Source organism: Oncorhynchus nerka, linkage group LG22 (genome assembly GCF_034236695.1).
Source record: "Oncorhynchus nerka isolate Pitt River linkage group LG22, Oner_Uvic_2.0, whole genome shotgun sequence".
NCBI classification, from domain to species: Eukaryota; Metazoa; Chordata; class Actinopteri; order Salmoniformes; family Salmonidae; genus Oncorhynchus; species Oncorhynchus nerka.
Genome location: NC_088417.1, coordinates 33909098 through 33934190, shown reverse-complemented (window position 1 = coordinate 33934190; position 25093 = coordinate 33909098). Strand labels below are relative to the sequence as shown.

Sequence of the window (25093 nt, the reverse complement as noted above, 5' to 3'; positions counted from 1 at the left end):
GTACCGTACTGACAGGATGTAAGAAAACAGCTGTTCATATACTGTGATAGACATAGTTCCAACCCGTCTGTTGGCCTATCACAGTAGAGGCTGAGCGTGGTTAAGACTTGCTCAGCCTATCGCATGGCGCTCAGGCTGGTCCCCGCCTCTTGGCGCTTCTTGGAGTCCGCCCTCTGTCGATGTATAGATTCTCACTGTTCTGTTATCACACCCTAGTTACTGCAACTACTCAGTTCCCGTTTTATGTTATTGTGTTATTCAGTATTTTCTAATTCAATCAAACCTTGTGATGAGCCTCCCCTCCCTGTACCTGATTAACCACAACTTTGTAAGATACAGCAAGTAACACCATGTTGCTAAACATTGTCACATACAAACACAAGGACAAAGCATCTGCTGGGCTGTTATCTACAGTTTTGCAACATGCAGCAGTCTCAGCATGTTGCTCAGTCCTTCACACACACAGACAGACAGACAGACAGACAGACAGACAGACAGACAGACAGACAGACAGACAGACAGACAGACAGACAGACAGACAGACAGACAGACAGACAGACAGACAGACAGACAGACAGACAGACAGACAGACAGACAGACAGACAGACAGACAGACAGACAGACAGACAGACAGACAGACAGACAGACAACTGCTGTTCAAACAATTCAATCTTACGTGATATAGTAGTGGGTTATAGAGCATAGACATAAATCCTCACAAAGGAAAGTACCTTTAGTCAATCTGCTTTCAGTGTGAGTGCTTCCCATGTCTGGAAAACTCTGCCATTAGACACACACAACTGTGATTAATGATGCACTGTCCATGTAAAAATAAAAACTACTCAAACTGCAATCAACTTTAATGATCTGACATTGTTCAGCGTAATGGAAACAAATTACAATGTTAGACTACATGAACTTTCTTGCTCAAATTCACTGGTGTTACCTAAACAATCAAACCAAGAATCAATAACCATCAGAATACATTATCACAATGTTTCCTTACTCACACCTGAATCACTTTCAGCTTAACTCTCCTATTTATTTTTCCCCCAGTGGGCAAAAATATAACCCCTCTCATTCCAACATTTCACCTTCAACCAAACTTTACAACTTTTTCTTCTCTTTCCTCTTCCCACTTATGAAATGTCCAAGACTATAAAAATAACACACACAGCGCCAAAATTATAACATGTGTGAGTCAATCTATAAGAATGAAAAACATTTCTGTGGGCACCACTCTATCGCCATTATTTCTCCGCTTTTATTTTGAATTTCAACTGTCTCCTCTGATACAGTCATTTAAATATGACTCAATTCTCAATACATTATTCCAGCTGATCATTTAGTGAACAGACACCGTCTTTTATCAAAATTTGTTTCGCTATTATTTTGAATTAATTAGTCTATCAATTTAACCTAAACAATCTATTAAAAAGTTAAATGTATCCCTTCTTTCGATTTGAACCAAACAAGCTATTAAAACGTTCAGTTTATATCTTATACAAACACTAGTGACCATAACTTTCCAGGCAAAACATACAAATAGTTGAATTACAATCAAAAACTCAGAATTTAGTCAGAGCATTGGCTGGGAACCAAACCCAAGCCTCCAGCTTGGAAGGCAGCTATGCTCACCACTATACCACCAACACTATGTGAATGACTAAGATTCTCCGCAAATAAACCCACTTTACAATTGTCCGTATTCGTAAAATCAAGACATGTCACTATCGAGACAATTCCCCCAAAAATAGCTCTAATTTAAAGGTCCAAGCGTTACTTCGGCTATGATTCTCAAAATCTTGCTCCTTTTAATAAAAGTAGATTATGTTTAGTCATGCAACGTATTTCAATTACTTTACTACATCACATTAATCATGCAATGATAATTAATTTGATGGAAACCTTAGGCTTTGTACGACATTATAAATTACATCGAGATTCCCTTCCCTCTCACTCTAATTTATGGAAAACAGTTTATTCAATATATCCCGCAACTCCTCTCATACTGGGAAGAAAAAATTAAACATTTTCAGACCTTAAGGGCAGTTTTATTTCAAATGTTGTACCCAGACGGAGATAATCCAAAAAGCATTTTATAGTTCCATCGTTAGGGTAAGATAATCAAGAAGTGGACACACTCTAATCAGTTTCTAGAGCTCAATTTCCCAGGTTTTGTAGACTAGTTTAATAGTGCTTAAAACCTCATCTTTATCAAATTATCCATTAAAGATACCATCTCAAAACCTACGTACATCTACGAATGGGTGGTTTAAATTGTATCTAATTATATTCTCAGCATTACTTTATCAAATCTCTGGTAATTGATTATACACACATACAATTTATCACAATTTCAAATATTCACAGAATCCATATAAAACGTAAGAAAATCTTAGGTACTCACACAGAACTTTAAGGATCACCCACACAGGATTGGTCAGATGTTCACCCAGAACATCAGAAAAATCTTGAAAGGTTACCCACACAGAGTCAAGCTACCCCGCTCACACAGAACGCTCCTACAAATATTACCTAGTGATCCCATAACAAAATACTCACACAGAGTAACCCAGGGCATACCTGGCTAGCACATTTAAAATAATTGGAATTCACCACCTCTGAGAGTCACTTAGACAGTCACACAGACACATAGAATGAGGTCCTTCTTCCAATAGGGCTTCACCAAGTACCATGTTTCACACAGAACACACAATCATCCTGGCCCCTCACCCCCACAGACCGCACCAATCCCCACTGTGATCAATTCACTGCCGGGACGGCTCTTGGTCGCCCGCAACCGGACAGTGGCAGAGTATCTTTGAGTCCACAAACTCTCAGATTACTCTCCTCTGACTCGGCCTTGCTTACGCCTCCAAGGTGCCCTCCTTACAAAGGAATTCACACTCAGAGTATACGTAACAGAGGCATATTTAAAAACTCGACTTCAAGTGTGTGTGGTTCGCTCACCTCTTTCTTAAAAAAAAAACTCAGTTCGAGATGTGGTATCCACTCGGCTCGCTGCCTCTCAGATCAAAGGTTGGTCCATCTGCTTCGTTCCCGAAGTGTGGTTTCCCTGAAATCCAAAGTTTGAGGGATCCCTCGTGCACGATTTATTTACCTAGATCATCAGGAACGGTCACCGAGTGAAGATTCACATCCGGTTCGTGATGCCAAATGTCGTGGTAATGACCTGTATTACTAAAAATTGAGAGAGCAAACCACACACAAGTCAGAGTTATATTATAAAATCCATCTTTAATTATATATGAGCTTCACCATAGCCCTGTGACTCTCAGATCAATTCAGTGTTTATAAGTTAATTCTCTGAGAGTGCTTACAAAACAATTCTGAGTATCATTTATAGCCAAGACACACCCCTCTCAACTCACATGACGAATAACAGATCTTAGGAACATTACACAAATAACCTTTTACTTGAAAGAGGAGTATCCCATAGCTAGATAGCATTAGCTATAAATGATTGTTCAGTTTGCTCTCTTAGACGAGATTCAAATCTAGTTCTTGGTACCACTTAGGACCAAAACATTACCTTATCCAATGGCATATATCAATTGTCAATTCTAGATACCTCCATCCCAAATACACCTCCTCCTGGACAATATCAGAAAAGACAGTGAGCCTCTTAGGTCATATACTAGGTCAAGATAAGGGCAACCTCAGAGGGGACATACAACAGTTACAGACACATTCCCATAAGAAGACAAGCCTCCATTCTGTCCTCCTCCCCTTCTGATATTCTCCATAGCATCACATGGTTTAACAGATACATTGACAAATGAAGACAAGCCTGACCTCTCCCCTTTCTGGGCCCCTAGTGACTAAGCCCTGGAGAAGAGAGAGGAAAATGCAACTGCCAACAGTATTATCCAAAAGAAAACATCATAATGACAAATATCTCACATAAGCATTATTATGTAAATAAAACATTTTATTTATCAATGTTACCTAACTAATTCTGATTCAGCCACGACAATTCACAGCATCTGCCACTAACGCCTTTTTGGCATTTGTAATGCCCACACTGTGTCCACCAAACAATATATATTTTTCTTGCTTCATCCTCTCCTACTAGAACTTTCATTTCACACTGGGTGAAATTTATTTTTTTAGCCTTTCTGTCGGGATTTGCCATCATTGTCGACTAGCAGTCAGTATGGATGAATATTAATTAGGGGTGTTTCCCTGACTATTTATAGGCAACTATGGTTGTTAAAAGGGTGGGACAAGATGCTCGCTCACGTGCGCCAAATTTTGAGCTGATTGTGATTTATAAAGGGGAACTGGGCGTAAGCACTTTCTGTTTTGTTCATTTGACGTGAATCCTCCGCACAGTCTTATAAATGAGGCCCCTGGTCTTTTGATATTTTTGATATGCCTTTTACAACAGGCTACTTGGGCAGGTAGTCACTCCACTCTACTAATACTATGATATTTCCATAATGATGTTACAGCACCAAGGTTCAGACCAGGGGTGAAGTCGTCTGTCCTTTCTTTATGTCTGCTGCTCTCTCTCCCTTTCTCTTGCTGTATTGCACAAAAACGTACCATGCCAACAATGCCAATTGGCAGATGCAGTTGCTCTGCTGCTCACTTCCAAACCATTTAGGGACACACTGAAAAAAAGATCAATACAATGGCAGAAGTTGAAAATGAACTAGACTCTAGATCAATCTATTCGTTTGTTTTTGTCTGTAAGGTTTCTTTCACCTGAGAGTCCCAGAGTCCTCTGCAGTGGGTTCTGCTGTGGGAAGGATCAAAGCTCATGATTTGGACATTGGGAAGAACGCGGAAGTAGAGTACAACATCGTACCGGGGGACGGAGGCAACATGTTTGACATCATCACCAATGAACACAATCAGGAAGGAATCCTCATTCTCAAAAGGGTAAGGGTCTTCATCAGTCACGTGATGGCACTTTAAATCAAAGGACAGGAATGGAATGAGTGGAATGTTCCCTTTCAGTGTTCCCTTTCAGTCAGTCCACTTTGGTACAACATACTATGGGTAGTCGCACTCTCGCAAGGATCTACAATCGCACCTGACAAGGCCTATCTTGACGATTGGCAGATCGTGGTCACAACAGATGCGTCTCCCCAAGGGTGGGGCACGCTGTGCAAGGGTTACTCAATTTGGGGAGTATGGACAGTGTCACATAGTGCTTGCTATATCAATTACCTGGAACTTCTGACAGTGTACGTAACTCTCAGGCAGCTCTCACAAGTGTGCCCAATTTGACTGGCGCTTGTAGAGAGATTCCCAAAGGCTGGAGCATCACTTCACCAGCTCAGGGCATGCCCACACCAGCATGCATTTGTATTCTACTTGTGTGCTGCTATAGCCCCTTGCTTTAGCTACCGTCATGGAGTTCGGTAAATATTTTCATAAAGAAACTGTTAAAACATTCAGGTGCTAAATCAAGGTGACTTACAAAGATGAGGAGCAGGAGAGTGATTGTGATGTAAGGTAGTGTCCACAACCAAATAACCATTGTGGAATCTGAAAAGACAGCCTGATGGTGTACTTACTATGTGGACATGATAAAATAAAGGAATGAGGTGGGTAGATAACTAAATGTCAAAGTAGCAAAGTATTTTTAAACTAAAAATCAGATCTCTTAAATGTTTCGTTCATTTTAGTTCTATTAGATAATAGATGTACAATAGGCCATAATTGATATTTTGCCCAATAGGTCTGGCACATTCCCACGTTTAAGGAGCTTTTGATTGGGTTATTTTGCCTAAAAACCTTTAGGCAATGGTGGGCCGTCAGGGCCAGCAAGGCCTTCTCTGCTGGCCTAAACATCATCAGAATATAATTTTAAAAAATATATATATTTCCCACAAATATGTATTAAATTATTCCCCAGAGTAAGAGTTATACTCTTCATTTCATAGCTTTCCTCTTGGTTGCACTGCTTCCAGCCCCAGGTTGAGATTTGGAGGGCTGGTCTTCATGTTAGATCTTTTATCCAATCATATTCAGCCATCATGTGTTGCCAGGGGTCTAGAATCTGCCCTCAGGCCTTCAAAATCAAGAGTGCGGGCGCTTGTAGCTTAAAATGAATGGAAATTAAAATTTAGTGTCAACCAATCAGCTTTAGAGTTGGCTATTGTACGCCTGCTGGCTGGCTCCAGTGTTACACAGCAGCCAGCTAGCAGGCGTACTGCGTGCACGTCTTTTGATTGGATTACCAATATTGAGAGGCAGGTCCTATGGGCAGGTCTATGCAGAACTTCAGAACTAGGAAACTGAATTTGATAAACAAATTAATTTGTGTACTAAGCTGTTTTTTCAACGCACAATGGCAGAAGGAGGAGAAGATATTGATTTAGTCGAGGATATAATTATAACGCCATTCTCAAGATGAACTTTTCAAGAAAAGTTAGACATTGTAAGGAGAGGTCGCCCAACGCCGACGCTACAAAGCCTGTCACAGGCGGGAAAGGGATTTGTTCGCCACTTTCAAAGTTGGATGGATTTTGTGTTCAAATAATCAGTCTTTGGTGAGTAGGCATACAATGCATTTTATTTTTTATTAAATGTGTATGTATGTTTCACATTTTATTTAGTTAATATTAAATAGCCTATACATTAACATAATAAAATGGCAAATAGCCTATGTTGCAAATTATTTGGTTTCTTTCTTTTATTTTCAGTGAATAGTTATGTCTTTATCATCACGGTGAAAATGCTTTGGGTGCGACGATGCGCTGTTTAGTGAACACACTGTATTATTATTTTTTGGGACTTAAAGCTCAAAGTTTGTGGACCAGAAATGGATAGAAGAAGAATATTAATATAACTCTGTTGCACTCGACTATGTTCTTGCCTATTAGTTGAACTGTACTGCATTGTACTCTTCCCCTGCAATTCTCTGAATAAAAATGTAAATTTCAAGGTGACGCAACGCCTGGTTATACTGCGTTTCTGTCTAAATGTATAGTGTCTAGAGTCATGGCATCATAATGATGGTAATAAGAGGTGGATTAATTTGGGTGGGACTATGTAGGACCTCACTGAAGGCCCAGGCCCCAGGCCCACGGCACGCCACTGCCTTTAGGCCTACCCATAGAAAAATAAAAAATTAACTTTGCTCTCTGCGAAGCCTGGCAAGACTGGCCAAAAGGATGTTTAGCATCCCAAGTGGCCCTGCAAGTATGGAGAGGATATTCTCTGCTGCTGGTTGGCTCTCTAGGCACCATCACATGAGCCTGAAGCCACAGACTGGCCAAACTCGTGTTTCTAAGGCACTAATAAGTCCCTTTTCATTTAATTGTATTTAATTATGAGTAAGTCACAGCCTATATGGGCAATGTATAGACTATATAATCATTTAATACAACAAAATGTTTGTTTTTTTACATGCTGAGCTCTTTATGTCCCTACCAGCCTCTTGTGTCACACTCACAAATGCTTCACAATTTATTTCTTTGTAGGCTATAACCTTGAAATAATTTAAATAATATAGCCTAATTATTCATTTTCATTTGACACACTGAACTCTATCAGAGAAGTAGTTGGTAAACCAGGCGAGGCAATCATTTGAGAAACCAAGGCTGTCGAGGCTGCCAATAAGAATGTTGTGATTGACAGAGTCGAAAGCCTTGGTCAGGTCTCTTATCGATGGCGGTTATGATGTCGTTTAGAACCTTGAGCGTGGCTGAGGTGCACCCATGAACATCTCTGAAACCAGATTGTATAGCGGAGAAGGTATGGTGGGATTCGAAAGGGTCAGTAATCTGTTTGTTAACTTGGCTTTCGAGGACCTTAGAAAGACAGGGTAGGATAGATATAGGTCTGTAGCAGTTTGGGTCTAGAGTGTCACCCCCTTTGAAGAGGGGGATGACCGCGGCAGCTTTCCAATCTTTGGGAATCTCAGACGATACGAAAGAGAGGTTGAACAGGCTAGTAATAGGGGTTGCAATAATTTCGGCACATCATTTTAGAAAGAGAGGGTCCAGATTGTCTAGCCCAGCTGATTTGTAGAGGTCCAGATTTTGCAGCTCTTTCAGAACATCAGCTACCTGGATTTGGGTAAAGGAGAAATGGTGGGGGCTTTGGCGGGTTGCTGTGGAGGGTGCCGGGCAGTTGACCGGGGTAGGGGTAGCCATGTGGAAAGCATGGCCAGCCGTAGAGAAATGCTTATTGAAATTCTCAATTATAGTGGATTCATCGGTGGTGACAGTGTTTCCTAGCCTCAGAGCAGTGGGCAGCCGGGAGGAGGTGCTCTTATCCTCCATGGACTTTACAGTGTCCCAGAACATTTTTGAGTTAGTACTACAGGATACAAATTTCTGTTTGAAAAAGCTTGCCTTAGCTTTTCTAACTGCCTGTGGGATCAGTGTGGTAGATGTGTTGCTACCTACCCTTACAGTTGCAGAGGAAGGTGTTTATTCCCAGGGTACTTAGCTTATTAATGAGCTTGGAGGGCACATGGTGTTGAACGCTGAGCTGTCAATAAATAGCATTCTCACATACAGTAGGTGTTCCTTTTCTCTAGGTGGGAAAGGGCCGTGTGGAGTGCAATAGACACTGCATCAACTGTGGATCTGTTGGGGCGGTATGCAAATTGGAGTTGGTCTAGGGTTTCTGGGATGATGGTGTTGATGTGAGCCATGACCAGTGTTTCAAAGCACTTCATGGCTACAGCCGTGAGTGCTACGGGTCAGCACTCATTTAGGCAGGTTACCTTAGTGTTATTGGGCACAGGCACTATGCTGGTCTGCTTAAAATATGTTGGTATTACAGACTCAGATAGGGAGAGGTTGAAAATGTCAGTGAAGACACTTGCTAGTTGGTCAGCGCATGCTCGCTGTACACGTCCTAGTAATCCATCTGTGTGTAGACCTTGTGAATGTTGACCTGTCTAAAGGTCTTAATACATTGGCTGCGGAGAGCGTGATCACACAGTCTTCCGGTTCAGCTGGTGCTCTCATGCGTGTGTCACTGTTATTTGCCTTGAAGGGAGCATAGAAGTAGTTTAGCTCACCCGGTAGGCTCGTGTCACTAAGTAACTCTCGGCTGTGCTTCCCTTTGTAGTCTGTAATGGTTTGCAGGCCCTGCCACATCCGACGAGCGTCGGCTTTGCGGGATTGCGGGATTTATTTTAAGCTTCCGGGTTAAAGTCCCGCTCCTTGAAAGCAGCAGCTCTAGCCTTTAGCTCAGTGCAGACGCTGCCTATAATCCATGGTTTCTGGTCGGGGTATGTACGTACGGTCACTGTGGGGACGACGTCATCAATGCATTTATTGATGAAGCCAATGACAGATGTGGTGTACTCCTCGATGACATTGGAGGAATCCCGAACGTATTCCAGTCTGTGTTAGCAAAACAGTCCTGTAGTTTAGCATCTGCTTCATCTGACCACTTTTTTATTGACCAACCACTCAACTCCTCTTACATGCTCTGCCCCACGTGTTTGTCGGGCGGCATGTGCAGGTCAATTCCGACAACATGACGACAGTGGCATACAGTACATCAACAGGCAGGGGGGCTCAGTCCCTCCCCCTCCTCATCTTGACTCGCTCCTTGTTGCTGTTGAGCAGTGCCCATTTGCCTCAACTCCAGTGCAGATCTGCTATCCTGGGGAAGGGGCGCTCTTCCACAGAATTGGAGACTAGACCCCTAGGTGGTTGCCCAGATATGGGAGAGGTTCGGCAGTGCCCCGTTGGGAACTCATGTTCTGGCGCACCAGTGGCCTCAGACCTTCCTTAACGCATTTCCGGCGGTGGTTCTGATTCAGCCCATGTTGGAGATGGTGCGGCGGGAGGGCTTATCATTCATTCTTTTGGCTCCCCGTTGGCGCAAGGTTCCTTGGTTCACAGCGATCATTTGCCTTTTGGGGTGGGGACCTGCGGCAAATCCCAATTTTTTAGGTTATTATAACAAATTCACTTTTTTACCCAGCATGCACTAAGTCAGGGAGATTTTATTTTATTTTATTGTTTTTAATATCTGTGTTTTTGCATTTACATTGAGTGATTGATTGATGAATCTTATGCTACACAAATATAAATCATAAACATTTGTCTAAACTAATCCAATAATTTTGTCATTATGAAAGCAGAAATTCCAGTGGGAAAGTTCCTGGCAATACTCCAATAGGATTATAATTTTTATTCTGGGATATTTGGAAAAGGTAGTGACATTTTTTTGTTGTTGAATTTTTACCCCTTTTTCTCCCCAATTCCGTGGTATCCAATTGTTGTAGTAGCTACTATCTTGTCTCATCGCTACAACTCCCGTACGGGCTCGGGAGAGACAAAGGTTGAAAGTCATGAATCCTCCGATACACAACCCAACCAAGCCGCACTGCTTCTTAACACAGTGCGCATCCAACCCGGAAGCCAGCCGCACCAATGCGCTGGAGGAAACACCGTGCACCTGGCCACCTTGGCTAGCGCACACTGTGCCCAGCCCACCACAGGAGTCACTGGTGCGCGATGAGACAAGGACACCCCTACCGACCAAGCCCTCCCTAACCCGGGCGACGCTAGGCCAATTGTGCGTCACCCCACAGACCTCCCGGTCGCGGCCGGTTACGACAGAGCCTGGGTGCGAACCCAGGGACTCTGATGGCACAGCTGGCGCTGCAGTACAGCACCCTTAACCACTGCACCACCCGGGAGGCCTGGTAATGACATTTTTTAACCCTATTTGCTGGCCTTGTCCCTGTAAACCAGGAGTTTCAGGACACTGTATTAGGGTAAAACGAGGCCCTCAAAATAAGGTCTTAAGGTACACTATATAAACAAAAGTATGTATACACCCCTTTAAATTAGTGGATTCGACTATTTCAGCTACACCCGTTGCTGACAGGTGTATAGAATAGAGCACACAGCCACGCCATCACCAAAAACAAACATTGGCACTAGAATGGCCTTACTCAAAAGCTCAGTGACTTTCAACGGGGCACCATCATAGGACAAGTCAGTTCGTCAATTTCTGCCCTGCTAGAGCTGCCCCGGTCTACTGTAAGTGCTGTTATTGTGAATTGGAAACGTCTTGGAGCAACAACGGCTCAGCCTCGAAGTGGTAGGCAACACAAGCTCACAGAATGGGACCGAACGGGACTGTGCTGAAGCGCATAGAGCGTAAAAACCGTCTGTCTTTGGTCACTAAAGAGTTCCAAACTGCCTCTGGAAGAAACGTCAGCACAATAACTGTTCGTCGGGAGCTTCATGAACTAGGTTTCCATGGCCGAGCAGCAGCACACAAGCCTAAGATGCCAAGCGTCAACTAGTGGTGTAAATCTTGCCTCCATTGGACTCTGGAGCGGTGGAAATGCGTTCTCTGAAGTGATGAATCACACTTCGCCATCTTGCAGTCCGACGGACGATTCTGGGTTTGGCAGATACCAGTAGAAGACTACCTGCCCCAATGCATAGAGCCAATTGTAAAGTCTGGTGTAGGAGGATTAATGGTCTAAGGCTGTTTTTCATGGTTCAGCAGACAATGACATTCGAGACGATTCTGTGCTTCCAACTTTGTGGCAACAGCTTGGAGAAGGCCCTTTCCTTTTTCAGCATGACAATGCCCCCGTGCACAAAGTGAGGTCCATGTTGGTTTGTTGGTTGTCTGTTGTTTTCCATTTGGTCATTTTTATTCAATTTGGATCATTGTCATCTAAGAACTGGAATTGTGAGGTGACCAGGGGTTTGAAGAGGGTGGAGGTGACTAGGAAAGGATTTGTTGGCAGGGCGGAGGTGAAAACTCCAACAGGGGTGGGGGCCGTTTCTGGGACTTGGTTGGTGGGTTTGGCGGTGTCTGTGGAAAGGTCTGGGACTGACTCTTCGTTTCTGTTGTCTGGTGGAGAGGGCAGGGGGGTGGTGGGTTTGGGATTTGTGTTATTGTGTTAGTGGGTTTGGGGGCGGCAGCCCTTGCCCTGCCAGTTTAAAGAACTGAAGAAGTGGCCCTCTTCCCCGCATAGGTTGCAGGGGCTTCATCAGACCAGAGGACATTTCTCCAAAAAGTACAATATTTGTCCCCATGTGCAGTTGCAAACAATAGTCTGGCTTTTTTATGGTGGTTTTGGAGCAGGGGCCTCTTCCTTGCTGAGCGGCCTTTCAGGTTATGTCGATATAGGACTCGTCTTACTGTGGATATAGGTACTTGTGTTCCTTCAGCATCTTCACAAGGTCCTTTGCTATTGTTCTGGGATTGATTTGCACTTTTCAGATCAAAGCACGATCATCTCTAGGAGACAGACCGCTTCTCCTTCCTGAGCGGTGTGATGGCTGCATGGTCCCATGGTGTTATACTTGCGCACTATTGTTTGTACAGATGAACGTGGTACCTTCAGGTTTTTGGAAATTGGATGATCCAGACTTGTGGAGGTCTACAATTGTTTTTCTGAGGTCTTGACTTATTTCTTTTGATTTTTCCATGATATCAAGCAAAGAGGCACTGAGTTTGAAGGTAGGCCTTGAAATACATCCACTGGTACACCTCCAATTGACTCAAATGATGTCAATTAGCCTATCAGAAGCTTCTAAAGCCATGACGTAATTTTCTGGACTTTTCCAAGCTGTATAAAGGCACAGTCAACTTAGTGTATGTACAATTCTGACCAACTGGATTTGTGATACTGTAAAATAATCTGACTGTAAACAATTGTTGGAAAAATGACTTGTGTCATGCACACAGTAGATGTCCCAACCGACTTGCCAAAACTATAGTTTGATAACAAGACATTTGTGGAGTGGTTGAAAAATGAGTTTTAATGACTCCAGCCTAAGCGTATGTAAACATCCGACTTAAACTGTTTGTCATAGTCCTGGATCCATTCATTGTGAAACTGTACTGTAACTACTTTGGATTTGTGTGTCGGAAAGGGGATATGCTTGGAATCTGTTAAAAGATGTTGATTCTTTGCACTTTCAGAATTTTGACCAAAACTGGATCTTGAAAAGGACGTCAAATGATTCCTGTGGCCCTGGGTGTTTCACCAGGCAGTTCACATCACACTGTACAAAGCCCATACCTATCTGGAGAACTGTCTGGAGAACTAAAGTCAGTGTGGAAGAGGTGAAAAAAGTATTGTTGTTTATCAACAATGACAAGCCACCGAGGTCTGACAATCTGGATGGGAAATTACTGAGGATAATAGCAGACGATATTGCCACTCCTATTTGCCACATCTTTAATTTAAGTTGACTAGAAAGTGTGTGCCCTCATGCCTGGAGAGAAGCTAAAGGCATTCCTCCACACAAGAGTAGTAAAGCCTCCTTAACTGGCTCAAGTAGCAGACCAATTAGCCTGTTGCCAACCCTTAGTAAACTTCTGGAAACTTCTGTGTTTGACCAGATACAATGCTATTTCACAGTAAACAAATTGACAACAGACTTTCAGCACGCTTATAGGGAAGGATACTCAACAAGCACAGCACTTAAACAAATGACTGATGATTGGCTGGGAGAAATTGATGATACAATAATTGTGGGGGCTTTTAGACTTCAGTGCAGCTTTTGTCCTTATCGATCGTAGTTGCAGCAGGAAAAACGTATGTGTTATGGCTTTACACCCCTTGCTATACTGTGGATCAAGAGTTACTTGTCTAACAACACAGAGGGTGTTCTTTAATAGAAGCCTCTCAAACAAAATCCAGGTAGAATCAGGAATTCTCCAGGGTAGCTGTTGAGGTCCCTTGCTTTTTAAAATATTTACTAGTGACATGCCACTGACTTTGAGTAAAGCCAGAGTGTGTATGTATGCGGATGACTCAACACTATACACGTCAGCTACAACAGAGACTGAAATGACTGCAACACTTTACAAAGAGCTGCAGTTAGTTTCAGAGTTGCTGACAAGGAATAAGTTAGCTCTAAATTTTTCTAAAGCTAAAAGTGTGGTATTTGGGACAAAACATTCACTAAACCCTAAACCTCAACTAATAAATCATGTGGAAATTGAGTAAGTTGAGATGACTAAACTGCTTGGAGTAACCCTAGATTGTAAACTGTCATGGTCAAAACATATTGATACAGTAGTAGCTAAGATTGGGAGAAGTCTGTCCATAAAAAAGCAATGCTCTGCCTTCTTAACAACACTATCAACAACAGAACAGGGCAGCACGGCTGGTCCTAGGATGTACACAGAGAGCTAATTTTAATAATATGCACGTCAATCTCTCCTGGCTCAAAGTAGAGGAGAGATTGACTTCATCACTGCTGATATTTATGAGAGGTATTGCCATTATGAATAAATCGAGCTGTATGTCTAAACTATTGGCACACAGCTCGGACACACATGCATACCCCACAAGACATGCCACAAGGGGTCTCTTCACAGTCCCCAAGTCCAGAACAGACATTGGGAGGTGCACAGTACTACATAGAGCCATGACTACATGGAACTCTATTCCACATCAAGTAACTGATGCAAGCAGTAAAATTAGATTTCAAAAACAGATTATAAAAACACCCTATGGAACAGCTGAGACAGTGAAGCAACACAAACATAGGCACAGACACATACACATACATATACACACAATAACATACGTACTATACACATACATACACATGGATTTAGTACTGTTGATATGTGGTAGTGGTGGAGTAGTGGCCTGAGGGCACACAGTGTGTTGTGAAATCTGTGAATGTTTTGTAATGTTTTTAAAATGGTATTACCTGCCTTAGTTTTGCTGGACCCCATGAAGAGTAGCTGCTGCCTTGGCACCAGCTAATGGGGATCCATAGCAAATACAAATTACTCAAAACTTATGAGGAAACATGTTGCACTATATATATCTCAGTGCAGTTACTTAAAGTGATTTTGTAGTCATTACTCAAACTGATATGGTCACTGTGACCCTGTAAGGGGTCCAGATGTGAGTATTATCAGCTTGAAAATGTTGAATAACGCCCCCAGTAAACCACACCTACAATAAAATGTCCCAGTGTGCCTAGAGTGAACTGTAGCTCTACCACCCATGACTGTATTTGTTAGTGATAGAGACATAATTGATGAATTAGTTCATATTCAATTATTCACAAAGTGAGTTCCTAGTTTGATGTTAACATTATAATTAAACTCTTTGTGAAAATACATATCTGATGATGTCATGCTTTACTTACTGTTTGAATAGTTTATTATTTATAATAATTATTAAAAGCATTTTAATGACTTGAAACTGTAATGAATTTAGGAAAATTCAATATTTTAATTTTGTTTTAATACAGTGGCCTGAAACAGGCCTGTCAGTATGTGTTTAAAAAACTTGGTAGAAGTATTTGGAGGAATCTTCCAACGTGGACTTCTGGAAAACCTGGGAAATTTGCCAAAATGTTGCATGCCTAACTGCAAGTCACTTTATGCTGGTTTGTAAAACAATATATGTTATTTAACTTTGTGTAGCATAAGATTAACCAATCAATTACTCAATAGGCATGCAAAAACATATTTTTTTTTACAATTCCAAAAATTCCTTAAAATCTACCTGGGGAAAAAAGTTAAGTTGTTATCTGTTAAAATTAAAAAAGTTGACGATAAACTTTCACAAAACACTTCGAAATACTTTTGTAATGCAACTTTAGGTATTAGGAAACGTTAATAATCGATCAAATTGATCACGAGGCGATGTATATTCTATAGCTGTACGTCTTGAAATAATGTCCGGGTAAATCTCAACCAAAATATCCTTTCGGAGACTGGAAGAAATGGGCTGTCTCTTGTTCGTTTGACCAAGAAACAAAGCCCAGGCAAATGACAAGACTGTTGACATTGTGTGGAAGCTGTAGGTATTGCAACCTCGGCCCCATTTAATGTGGTTTCTATTCAACAATATATTCAAGTGGCGCATGGATATATTTTCCCATTTTCAGTGATCAGATTTTCCTGCGCTTTTCGATGAAACGCACGTTCTGTTATAGTCACAGCCGTGATTTAACCAGTTTTAGAAACGTCTGAGTGTTTTCTATCCACACATAGTAATCATATGCATATACTATATTCCTGGCATGAGTAGCAGGGCGCTGAAATGTTGCGCGATTTTTACAGAATGTTCGAAAAAGTAGGGGGTAGGATCAACAGGTTAAAAAATGTAATTGATGTGACTTCTCATTTAGTTTGGAGTCAGTACCACATACACATTTAAAAAAAATATTAAAATTACATTGACTTTGAGTTCAACTTACTAGATGTATTTGAGTTACAGTAACTGAAGTCGATGTCCGTAACTCCTGACGAAATCTAATTAGTATAAAATTAAATCCCAATAAAAATCTGTCAGTCTAAAATAGAGATATATGAAAGGTGACAGAGCTAGAGAGGTGTTTGTCAGACCAAGAGACATCTGAAAATTGGCCTTCTCACAAAATCATCTGTAGCATTGCTCTAGGATGCCCATAGGCCTCACAATATTAATCTGAAGGTCCCCCGGTACCAGTTGAAAAAATGTATGGGAGTATATATGGAGACTGGTTAGTGCCAAAAATAAGGGGTTAAATACACATTTAAAAAAAAAAAAAATTATTGATCTTTCTTATATCTCTCAGATATAGAACAGACACTCAGAACAAACTTAATTTTGATCTGTTGTTCCATGTAGTGAATATGTTATTGAATGCATTTGTATGGGCTAATAGTAAGGTCCAAATTATTTTTTCTAATAATATTTTGGGGGATTCTTCAAGGGGTCTTAAAATTCAAAATCAAATAGCTAAATAATCATTGGTATGACCTTCTTAAAACAATTCCAGATAGCTTAGTAGAACCCCTCATTCCCCAGCTTAGGCAGGGCTTAGACTCTTATGGGTTAAAAATTTACAGCGTATGAGCCGTCCTCCTCTTACCAGCCTCCACGGCTTCAGTCACATGCGCTTGTAAACTCATTAGTATCAGTCCTCCAGGGGATTGGGTATACAGTATTTTATGACTTAAATACCTTGCAGAAACTCTCCCTTTGGCTCTGCAGGATTGGAAGGCTGAAAATTCTTTATTACACAGAGACTTTGCCGCCAAAAGGTTCAACATCAAACAATAGACACTGGGACAATATATTTCAACATCCAAATGTTGGGAATGATGAGAGATGGAATATGGAAAATTAATATCATTAAAATTATCAGAAAGATGCTATAACGGAGCTTTCACACGGTATATATGAAACTATTTTTGAAAAGATCGAAATGTGATTTTAGCCTAATAAATGAGAATTCTGTTTCATACAAATTTGTGCCCATTCAGTAGCCATGCCCAAGTGAGCTCAGAGTTTGTGTCAACATGACAGAATGCCCTCAAAGACCAGAGTGCTTAAAAGGACTTGCTAACGAAATTGACATTAGACCAAAACATGCCAGGTTGCTGCCGGCGCGTAAAGTGGTCCTAGCTGTACCCTGAATAATCAACCATTGAGACCACTAGGGTAGCCTAGTGGTTCGAGTGTTGGACTAGTAACCGGAAGGTTGCAAGTTCAAACCCCCGAGCTGACAAGGTACAAATCTGTCGTTCTGCCCCTGAACAGGCAGTTAACCCACTGTTCCTAGGCCGTCATTGAAAATAAGAATTTGTTCTTAACTGACTTGCCTAGTTAAATAAAGGTAAAATAAATAAAAGAGAACATGAAGCCATGGCCCACACATTGAAATGGTTAAAAAGACTAAACCAAACATTCACGGTCTGCAGCTGTGCATGTAAAGTAGTCTTGGACTACTATAATATGGACTTGGTCTTTTACCAAATAAGGCTATCTTCTGTTTACCAACCCTACCTTGTCACAACACAACTGACTGGCTCAAATGCATTAAGAGTGAAATAAATTCCACAAGTTAACTTTTAACAAGGCACACCTGTGAATTGAAAGTAATTCCATGTTGACTACCTTTTGAAGCTGGTTGAGAGAATGCCAAGAGTGTGCAAAGCTGTCATCAAGGCAAAGGGTGGCTACTGTGAAGAACCTCAAATATAAAATATTTTTATTAGTTTAATAACACTTTTTTGGTTACTACATGATTCCATATGTGTTATTTCATAGTTATGATGTCTTCACTATTATTCTGCAATGTAGAAAATAGTAAAAATAAAGAAAAACCCTTGAAGGAGTAGGTGTGTCCAAATGTTTTACCCCTACTGTTTATGATGCATAAATCAGCGAAAGAGAGAAGAATTACACAAATCTCATGTCATACCTTTGTGCCAGACTTAAATATAACAAGACTCATAAATGCCACCCAACCAAGTGATTTTAAGAATTAAATTGTGCAGTTCAGACAAAACTCTTATATTTGCAGCAGCACTCTTGTTGTAGTTTTTCAGAGGTATTTCCCTTGAAGCACAATAGTGGTTGCTTCATGTACAAATGTGCAAAATCAACTTTTGTGACAAATAGTTTTAAGGAATATACTGTATACCCAAAAAAAGCTTTCTTCAAAACTTCTGAGTTGGGAAAATCCAGATTTTTTTTATAAAGTTCAAAAGAATAAGAGTACCTAAACCCATGCAGACATGGCAAATTGGTGTCATTCATTGCTTCCTGTTTTTTATCTGTGCCTTTCAGGTGATGTATGCAAATGTGACTGAATTTGATACATTGGGGAATCACAAATCCTTCAGTTTTTCCTCTGGATTAAATTGGGTTTTTATTGCCTCCACCACAGGTTGGTGTACTCCTTTTATCCTAAACAATATGCAGGGAAATGTGTATGCAGAGTGCATATTCTGCATAGTTTGTGTCTGTGCGCGCATGGCTGCGTGTGTGTGTGTGTTTGTGTGTGTGCGCGCGTGTGTATTGTTAATGTATGTATGCATATGTTTTGCCTATGAGTGGATCGTAGATATATAGATATATAGATAGCACCAACTGGTGATCACCACTGCCCCCTCCCTCCCCTCTGACTGACCGTCAGATGCAGGCCATCAGTCCAGTAAAAAAAAAAGAAGCTAATTATTATGCTCACTCAGCTGTGCGTCACAAGTAATAGAACAAAATGATATTTTACCAGTGTGTTCATATACCTACATTTTTTAAATATCATTTCAAAATGGTCTGAGAAGAACTACATTGGCAGGGAAATTCAAGCATAGCCAATATCACTGATATTGTATTGGGCCTATAGCATACGGCACAAACTTCATTGCTACAGAACTGTTTCTAATTAGTTCATGTTGAATAGGCTTACTTCTTTTAAGTCGTGTCTAAAAAAAATCTGAGCGGTAGATCCTGGCTTGCATTTTGACTCAGAATGTGATCTTGACTCAGAAAAGGTCGGTGACCTACTGCAGTAGATCATTGAAACTGAACTGACTTGCTCCAATTGTGAATAAGGGAATTATAAACAAGACAGGCCCAGATTATGATGTAAATGAGGACATTTCTTTGTTTACATCGTAAAAACCACAGATTGATGGGCCAGGGATTCCTTTCCATCGTATCTCTCCTCTATTGTTTTACCTCCTGTGCTTGATACGGTGCCATCACAACAGTGGAACAGTGTGATGTATTCCCCTCGCAGGGAGGCGACTGCACAAAGCTAACATCCATGGGAGACATCTTTGAGCCACTCACACTGGATCCCCCCACAGTGTAATTGTCTAAACGTTCCTTGACCCATCTCTGGGACACAGTGGGGTATGAGTAGAAGGGTGTGAAAGGGATGTAAGAGGGAGATGGAGTCTTTATGAGTTCTTGACGGTGTTACTTCAGAATGCTGACCCGCCTACACACAGTCTTAGAATGGATCGCTGTCCGTCCCTAGAGAGGTGTGTGCAAATAGGCCCTTGTTTGAATCTCTCCCCCTCTCTCTACTACCTCTCTCTTTGTCTCTATCCCTCCCTCACTTTCTTTCCTCTCTCATTGCCCCCACAGCAGTGGGTAGAGGGCAGAGAAACCCAGAAGCAGCAGCTCTGCACACAGTTTGGCAGACCCCAAATCAGGGGCTCAGTGAGGTTTGTTGTATGATAAGAGGATCAGGCAGGGTAACGGGTTCAGGGGATAATCATCGGCTTCCCAGTCTACCCATACAGTAACATGCAGGGTGAGGCGTGGAGGGATAAGGACATACGCATGCAGTGTTAGACATCCCTTCTGCAAAAAAAAAGATTACCACAGTAGAGGAATCCCCAGTCCCAGTAAGAGATGTATGCACACCACATGCTTGGAGACACACTCACACTTGCCTGAATATGCACAAGCAGAGGCACACTTACATGCAGGGAAACACACACACACACACACATAAACAAACCTACACACTTGCCCAAAGAATTAATGACAGAGGGAGAAAGAAAAAATGGCCCATGCATGATACAGTACATCCTTGGGTTGTGCTGGTAAGAGGCTTGTAGTCAGATTAGTGTGTTTGTGGTGCATTTGTCTGCTCGCATGTTCATTCGCTTCCTCTAGTCTTCCTTTAAGCGTATGTGAGGAAAAATGACTGGACTGCCGATATGTGTAATTGAAATGTACTAAGCCTGGAGGAATGGTATTGTTTAGCGGAAACATGTGTGGCATAAACCATGTTGGCTCCTGTCCAGGGGATCCAATTAAATACTATACAGGACTCATGCTGTCTCTCATTTAGAAACACTATTTATCCCGCAAGCCAACCAGAACAGTAGGATATGACGAGTACCTAACTAGTGCAGCAAAAAATGTGAGGTTCTACTTTCCTCATGACTACTAGTATCACACATTTAAAAAGTGCGCCCAAAAAAATAGGGATCGTCAAGGGTTCTTTGGGAAGGGTGCTTCTATGTAAAAAGCATACTAACCCAAATAACCCTTTTAGCCATTAAATGGTTCTTTGTTGTTCAGAAAAGGGTTACTTCCTCTTTTAGTAATAATAAAAATGTATGGCAACAGCTCATATTGGGGCGTGGTTTGTGCACAGCTCTTTTTGTGGATGAGTGAGTGATAATGGCTTTCCAGTTTTAACACATTTTTTGTATTATGCAATATTGACAATGATTATGGCCAGTGACAGTGTTTTGTGAAAGACTGCTGTATGGCCTTATGTTGAGAACTGTTGTGACAATCAGATCTTCTCAATTTTCTTGTATGGACCCTCACCCTTTTTCAACTTTTCAATGAACATGATACAACTTAAGGAATTTTAACAATATAATATGACTATCAAGAAAAAAAAAAAAATTCAAATGTTTTTTTTGTAGAACCTTTGAGATTGTAGAACCATTCTCCAATAAGGTTCTATACAGAACCTTTAAAAATGGTTCCTTAAAGCACCAAAAAAAGGGTTATAACCATAGTGGAACCCTTTTTGGTACTATATCGAACCTTATTGTATTACTTATTAATATCATCTTAGGAATGGGTTATTAATAGCACCATAAAGGTTCCATTTACAACTGTATGCGCAGGGTTCTATACAGCACCAAAAAGGGATCCGAAGAACCATCATTCATTCTTCCCATAGAACCCTTATTTGGCACTATATAGAACCTTTTGTTTTTAATGTGTACAATATCACATTAACCCTACGGCACCGTGAGAGATGCATTTAGCTACACAATTTTCAAACACAAAGCACGGAGCACAATGAACAGCAAAACAGCAATATTGATTTAATAATTTGAAGAATGAACTGAAATGATTCCTTTAACTTGCCTCCAATTTTTCTTTTCAAAGTCAGAACCATTGTCAGTATTACGCTAGTCTAGTGGACCTTTTATATCCCAGTCAGTCGTCATCAATTAAGCACTTCATTTAGCAAAAGCCAGACAGTCTCATTTCTCTATCAGAAATGTAATTACTGGAATTTTTGAACATTAAATTATCTGAGAGCCTCTAAACCATTGGCACTTCTTGGGTCCTGATGAGTTACTACTCGGCTCTAAAAAGGTAATGGTCAGAGCTAAGTGCTAAGACGGCAGCACCATCTTCAGTGGAGAAGAAGTGAAAAGTGTGAGCCTGGATTTTCTGCTTGTCACATTGCCACCCATTGGGAACTTCAGAATCAATGGCTTCCAGTAAGCTTTTCAACATTTATTTAAGATCAAAGTCCTTGAAAGTACAAAACCAACTAAACCCAAAAGTGATGAAAATAAAACATACATGTGTTTCTGTTCATTTGAATGCTCAGTCTTCCTATACTGTGTATCACTGTTAGAAAAAGTGAGCTGATGGATATATAGCATATAGGGACCTTTACTGACATACCATGCTGAAACAGAGAGAACAGTCTTAGAACTGAAAGAAGTGGTTTGAACTGGATGTTACACTAGGAGGTGAGGGGAGTTATTTTGGGCCTTGGTGTGCAAGGCACCCATGGAGGAGGATGTGGAGGAGGAAGGCAAAGAAGATGCCACAGATCAGCAGGAGATACAGGTGGCCCAACATAGACATAGCACCTTCATCAAACCTTAAAAGTGTGCGTGTGTGTGTGTGTGTGTGTGTGTGTGTGTGTGTGTGTGTGTGTGTGTGTGTGTGCGTGTGTGTGCGTGCGCGTGCCCTAATGAGTGTGTGCATGAGGGTAAGGAAAGAGAGAGTGAGAGAAAGGGAAATTAAGAAGACAAGGGGCAATGCACTCAGGATGGAGTGGTGGTTTCTCTTTGGTGGTCTGGAGGAGGTGTGCATGTGGGGGTGTAATAGATTAGAGTTGTGTGTCAGGGATGTGAGGGATGTGAGGAGTCTCTCACAGGCACTGATTCCAGTCCGCTGTAGGCTCAGCTCGCTGCAGTGTGGACAGCTAGGCAGGACTTCTGCTAGGCTGCTAGCTGGCTGGCAGGTCTTTCAGACCAACACCACATCACTGTGTCTGCGTCCCAAATTGCACCCTATTCCAAATACAACCCACTACTTTGGCGAGATCCCTATGTGTCATGGTCAATAGTAGTGTACACTTAAGGGAATAGGGACGCAGTCTCATACCGACACCACATCACTGTGAGAGAGCTGTATGGAGGGAAGTGCAGTGAGAGAGCCAAGGACAATGACCAGTGTGACTGACGGTAGGACAATAAAGTAAGCAGCCTCTTTATCTCAGCAGTGTGAGGCCACCAAATTCAATGGAACATCAAGGCACTCTCCCGGGATGTAAATTATCCCCTCACCCATGCTCAATTGACCGGTGATGTCATGGGAGAAGACGGAGGGCTAATGCTAGTCTGACACCCCCAGGATGGGGTGAAATTTGTCAAGCTGTCAGTCAGTCAATGGCTGAGTTGACCCTGTGAAAAACACCACCCTAGCTCCAAACGGCTATAGGACCGGCCCTCATCCACTGACCCATTTATTATACACACTGCAATGGCTCAACTGATCTGGGATCAGCAAGAGACCCTGTTCCTTTGCCTTTCCTGCAATTATTGTTGTTGTTGATTATGAAAATCACTGTAAAACACACGAGTGGAATTAAAAATGGTGTTGTGATGTTGTGTTGACAGCCCTGTTTGGCTGTGATTTTCTCTCATCGAGGCTGAAGTCATGTGAAGCTAAAGGAAGTTAATGCTTCATGAATGACATTGTACTACATACATGATACTAAATGGGATTTATGACTCAGCCACTTATGAAAGATTTAACAGGAAGAATTGCTCAATTTTACACCTGCGTTCATCTTCAGGCTTGTTTGTTTGTCTGGCAGTTGTGTTATCAACACAGTTGTGTTGATAATTAGCTGTTGTGATGAAGTGTCATAATGCAACAATTATTCTGTAGAAAAACAGGTTTATATTTATCTCAGGGTGTTAGCATGAGATTGGACACCCTGGTTAGAGGGCTGGGAGGGGGAGGAAGGGAAGTAAGGAGTTTAGGGAGGGAGGGAAGTAGGAAGGGAGGTAGGGTAGGGTGAGGTGAGGTGAGGAGGTTAAGGAGGGAGGGAGGGATAAATGGGGAAAGAGGTAACAGGGGGACAGAGGTTGTTGAAAGATCTGTTATTGTAATATTGAACTCAACACAAACAAATGGAGAACCTATTAAAAATGTATCATCCTGCTTCCGTTTCCAAAATAAAGCACCAGGGAGTAGCTAGGCTGAGAAATGCCTGCATAAAAAATGTTCATGCGCTCAGGGAGGTAGATCAGAGGGAGAAGCCAAAAGCAGCCCCCAAGTCAAAGCCAGAAATACAGATAAAACATAACGCGCTTGACAGTTTACAATATACTGTATGTACTGGTGTTTTTTAAAGGGCTATTATAACAAATATTGTCACTTGTATTGTGTTTTGAATTCATAATTTTTTAAATCAGAGACTAACAACATATTTTCAAGTTTTGCTGAAATCTTAACATCTTTACCTAAGAGATTATGACGACAGTGCCTTGATTAATTCAAAATTAACAAAGTCCCTTGGATCATAAATAGTGTTCAATTGAAAAACCTTGGGTTTCCTTCATTCAGTATCACCGCCAGTGCAACGAAGGTGCACATTAACATATCAAAGGGCTAAACCAGCCCGTCTAGAATTTAAAGCATGCTCTGTTGTGATGTTGAAGAGCAGCAACACTGACATGAGAGGAAGTCTGCATGTCTGTCCTCTTTACACATTCCCCTCTGTTGAGAAGGGAGACCATGTGGTTGCGTCTCCAAGGGTACCCTATTCCCTATATCGTGCATTACTTTTGACTAAGACCTGGTTAAAAGTAGTGCTATATATCGGGAAAAGAGTCGCATTTGTAATGCAGCCTACCTCTCTCTGTCAGTGAGCATGCAATAACACACATTCCTGTCATAATTAAACACTTCAGGAATGTGGAACGCTGGAAATGTATTTACCCATAAGACACCAGACCACGGACATGGATAAGTGGGGCATGTTCTAGATAGGGAGGTAAGAGCATACTTCTCTCTTCCCTGACAGCAGACCCCCAGTACGTCCAAAATGACACCTTATTCCTTACATAGTGCATTCATTTTGAACAAAGCTGGGATTAGTGTGCCATGTGGGACACAGACTTGGAGATGTGATATGATTACTGCTCAAGCATTGACACATTAGTTAGATCCTCTCATTACCCCTCTTCACCCCGTTTTGTTCCCTTTTCACAGCTTTTTAGCAGAAGCCATTAGCAGATACATACATTGCCAATCTAAGAACAGGGCTATCACTGAAGTCAGACACATTAAAAGAGTGATGAAGCTCTTGACATTCTTTCCAACCCTCGCAACCCA

General features: G+C 41.6%; 1 protein-coding gene across 1 annotated transcript in view; it reads left to right on the top strand.

Annotated features, from left to right (window-relative positions):
* The window catches only part of LOC115105116 (cadherin-12-like), a 198730-nt gene that overhangs the window by 133898 nt on the left and 39739 nt on the right, over positions 1–25093 (top strand). The window contains exon 6 of the mRNA XM_029626751.2: positions 4724–4911. Within this exon, the coding sequence (XP_029482611.1) occupies positions 4724–4911 (188 nt within the window). The remainder of the gene's footprint in view (positions 1–4723; positions 4912–25093) is intronic.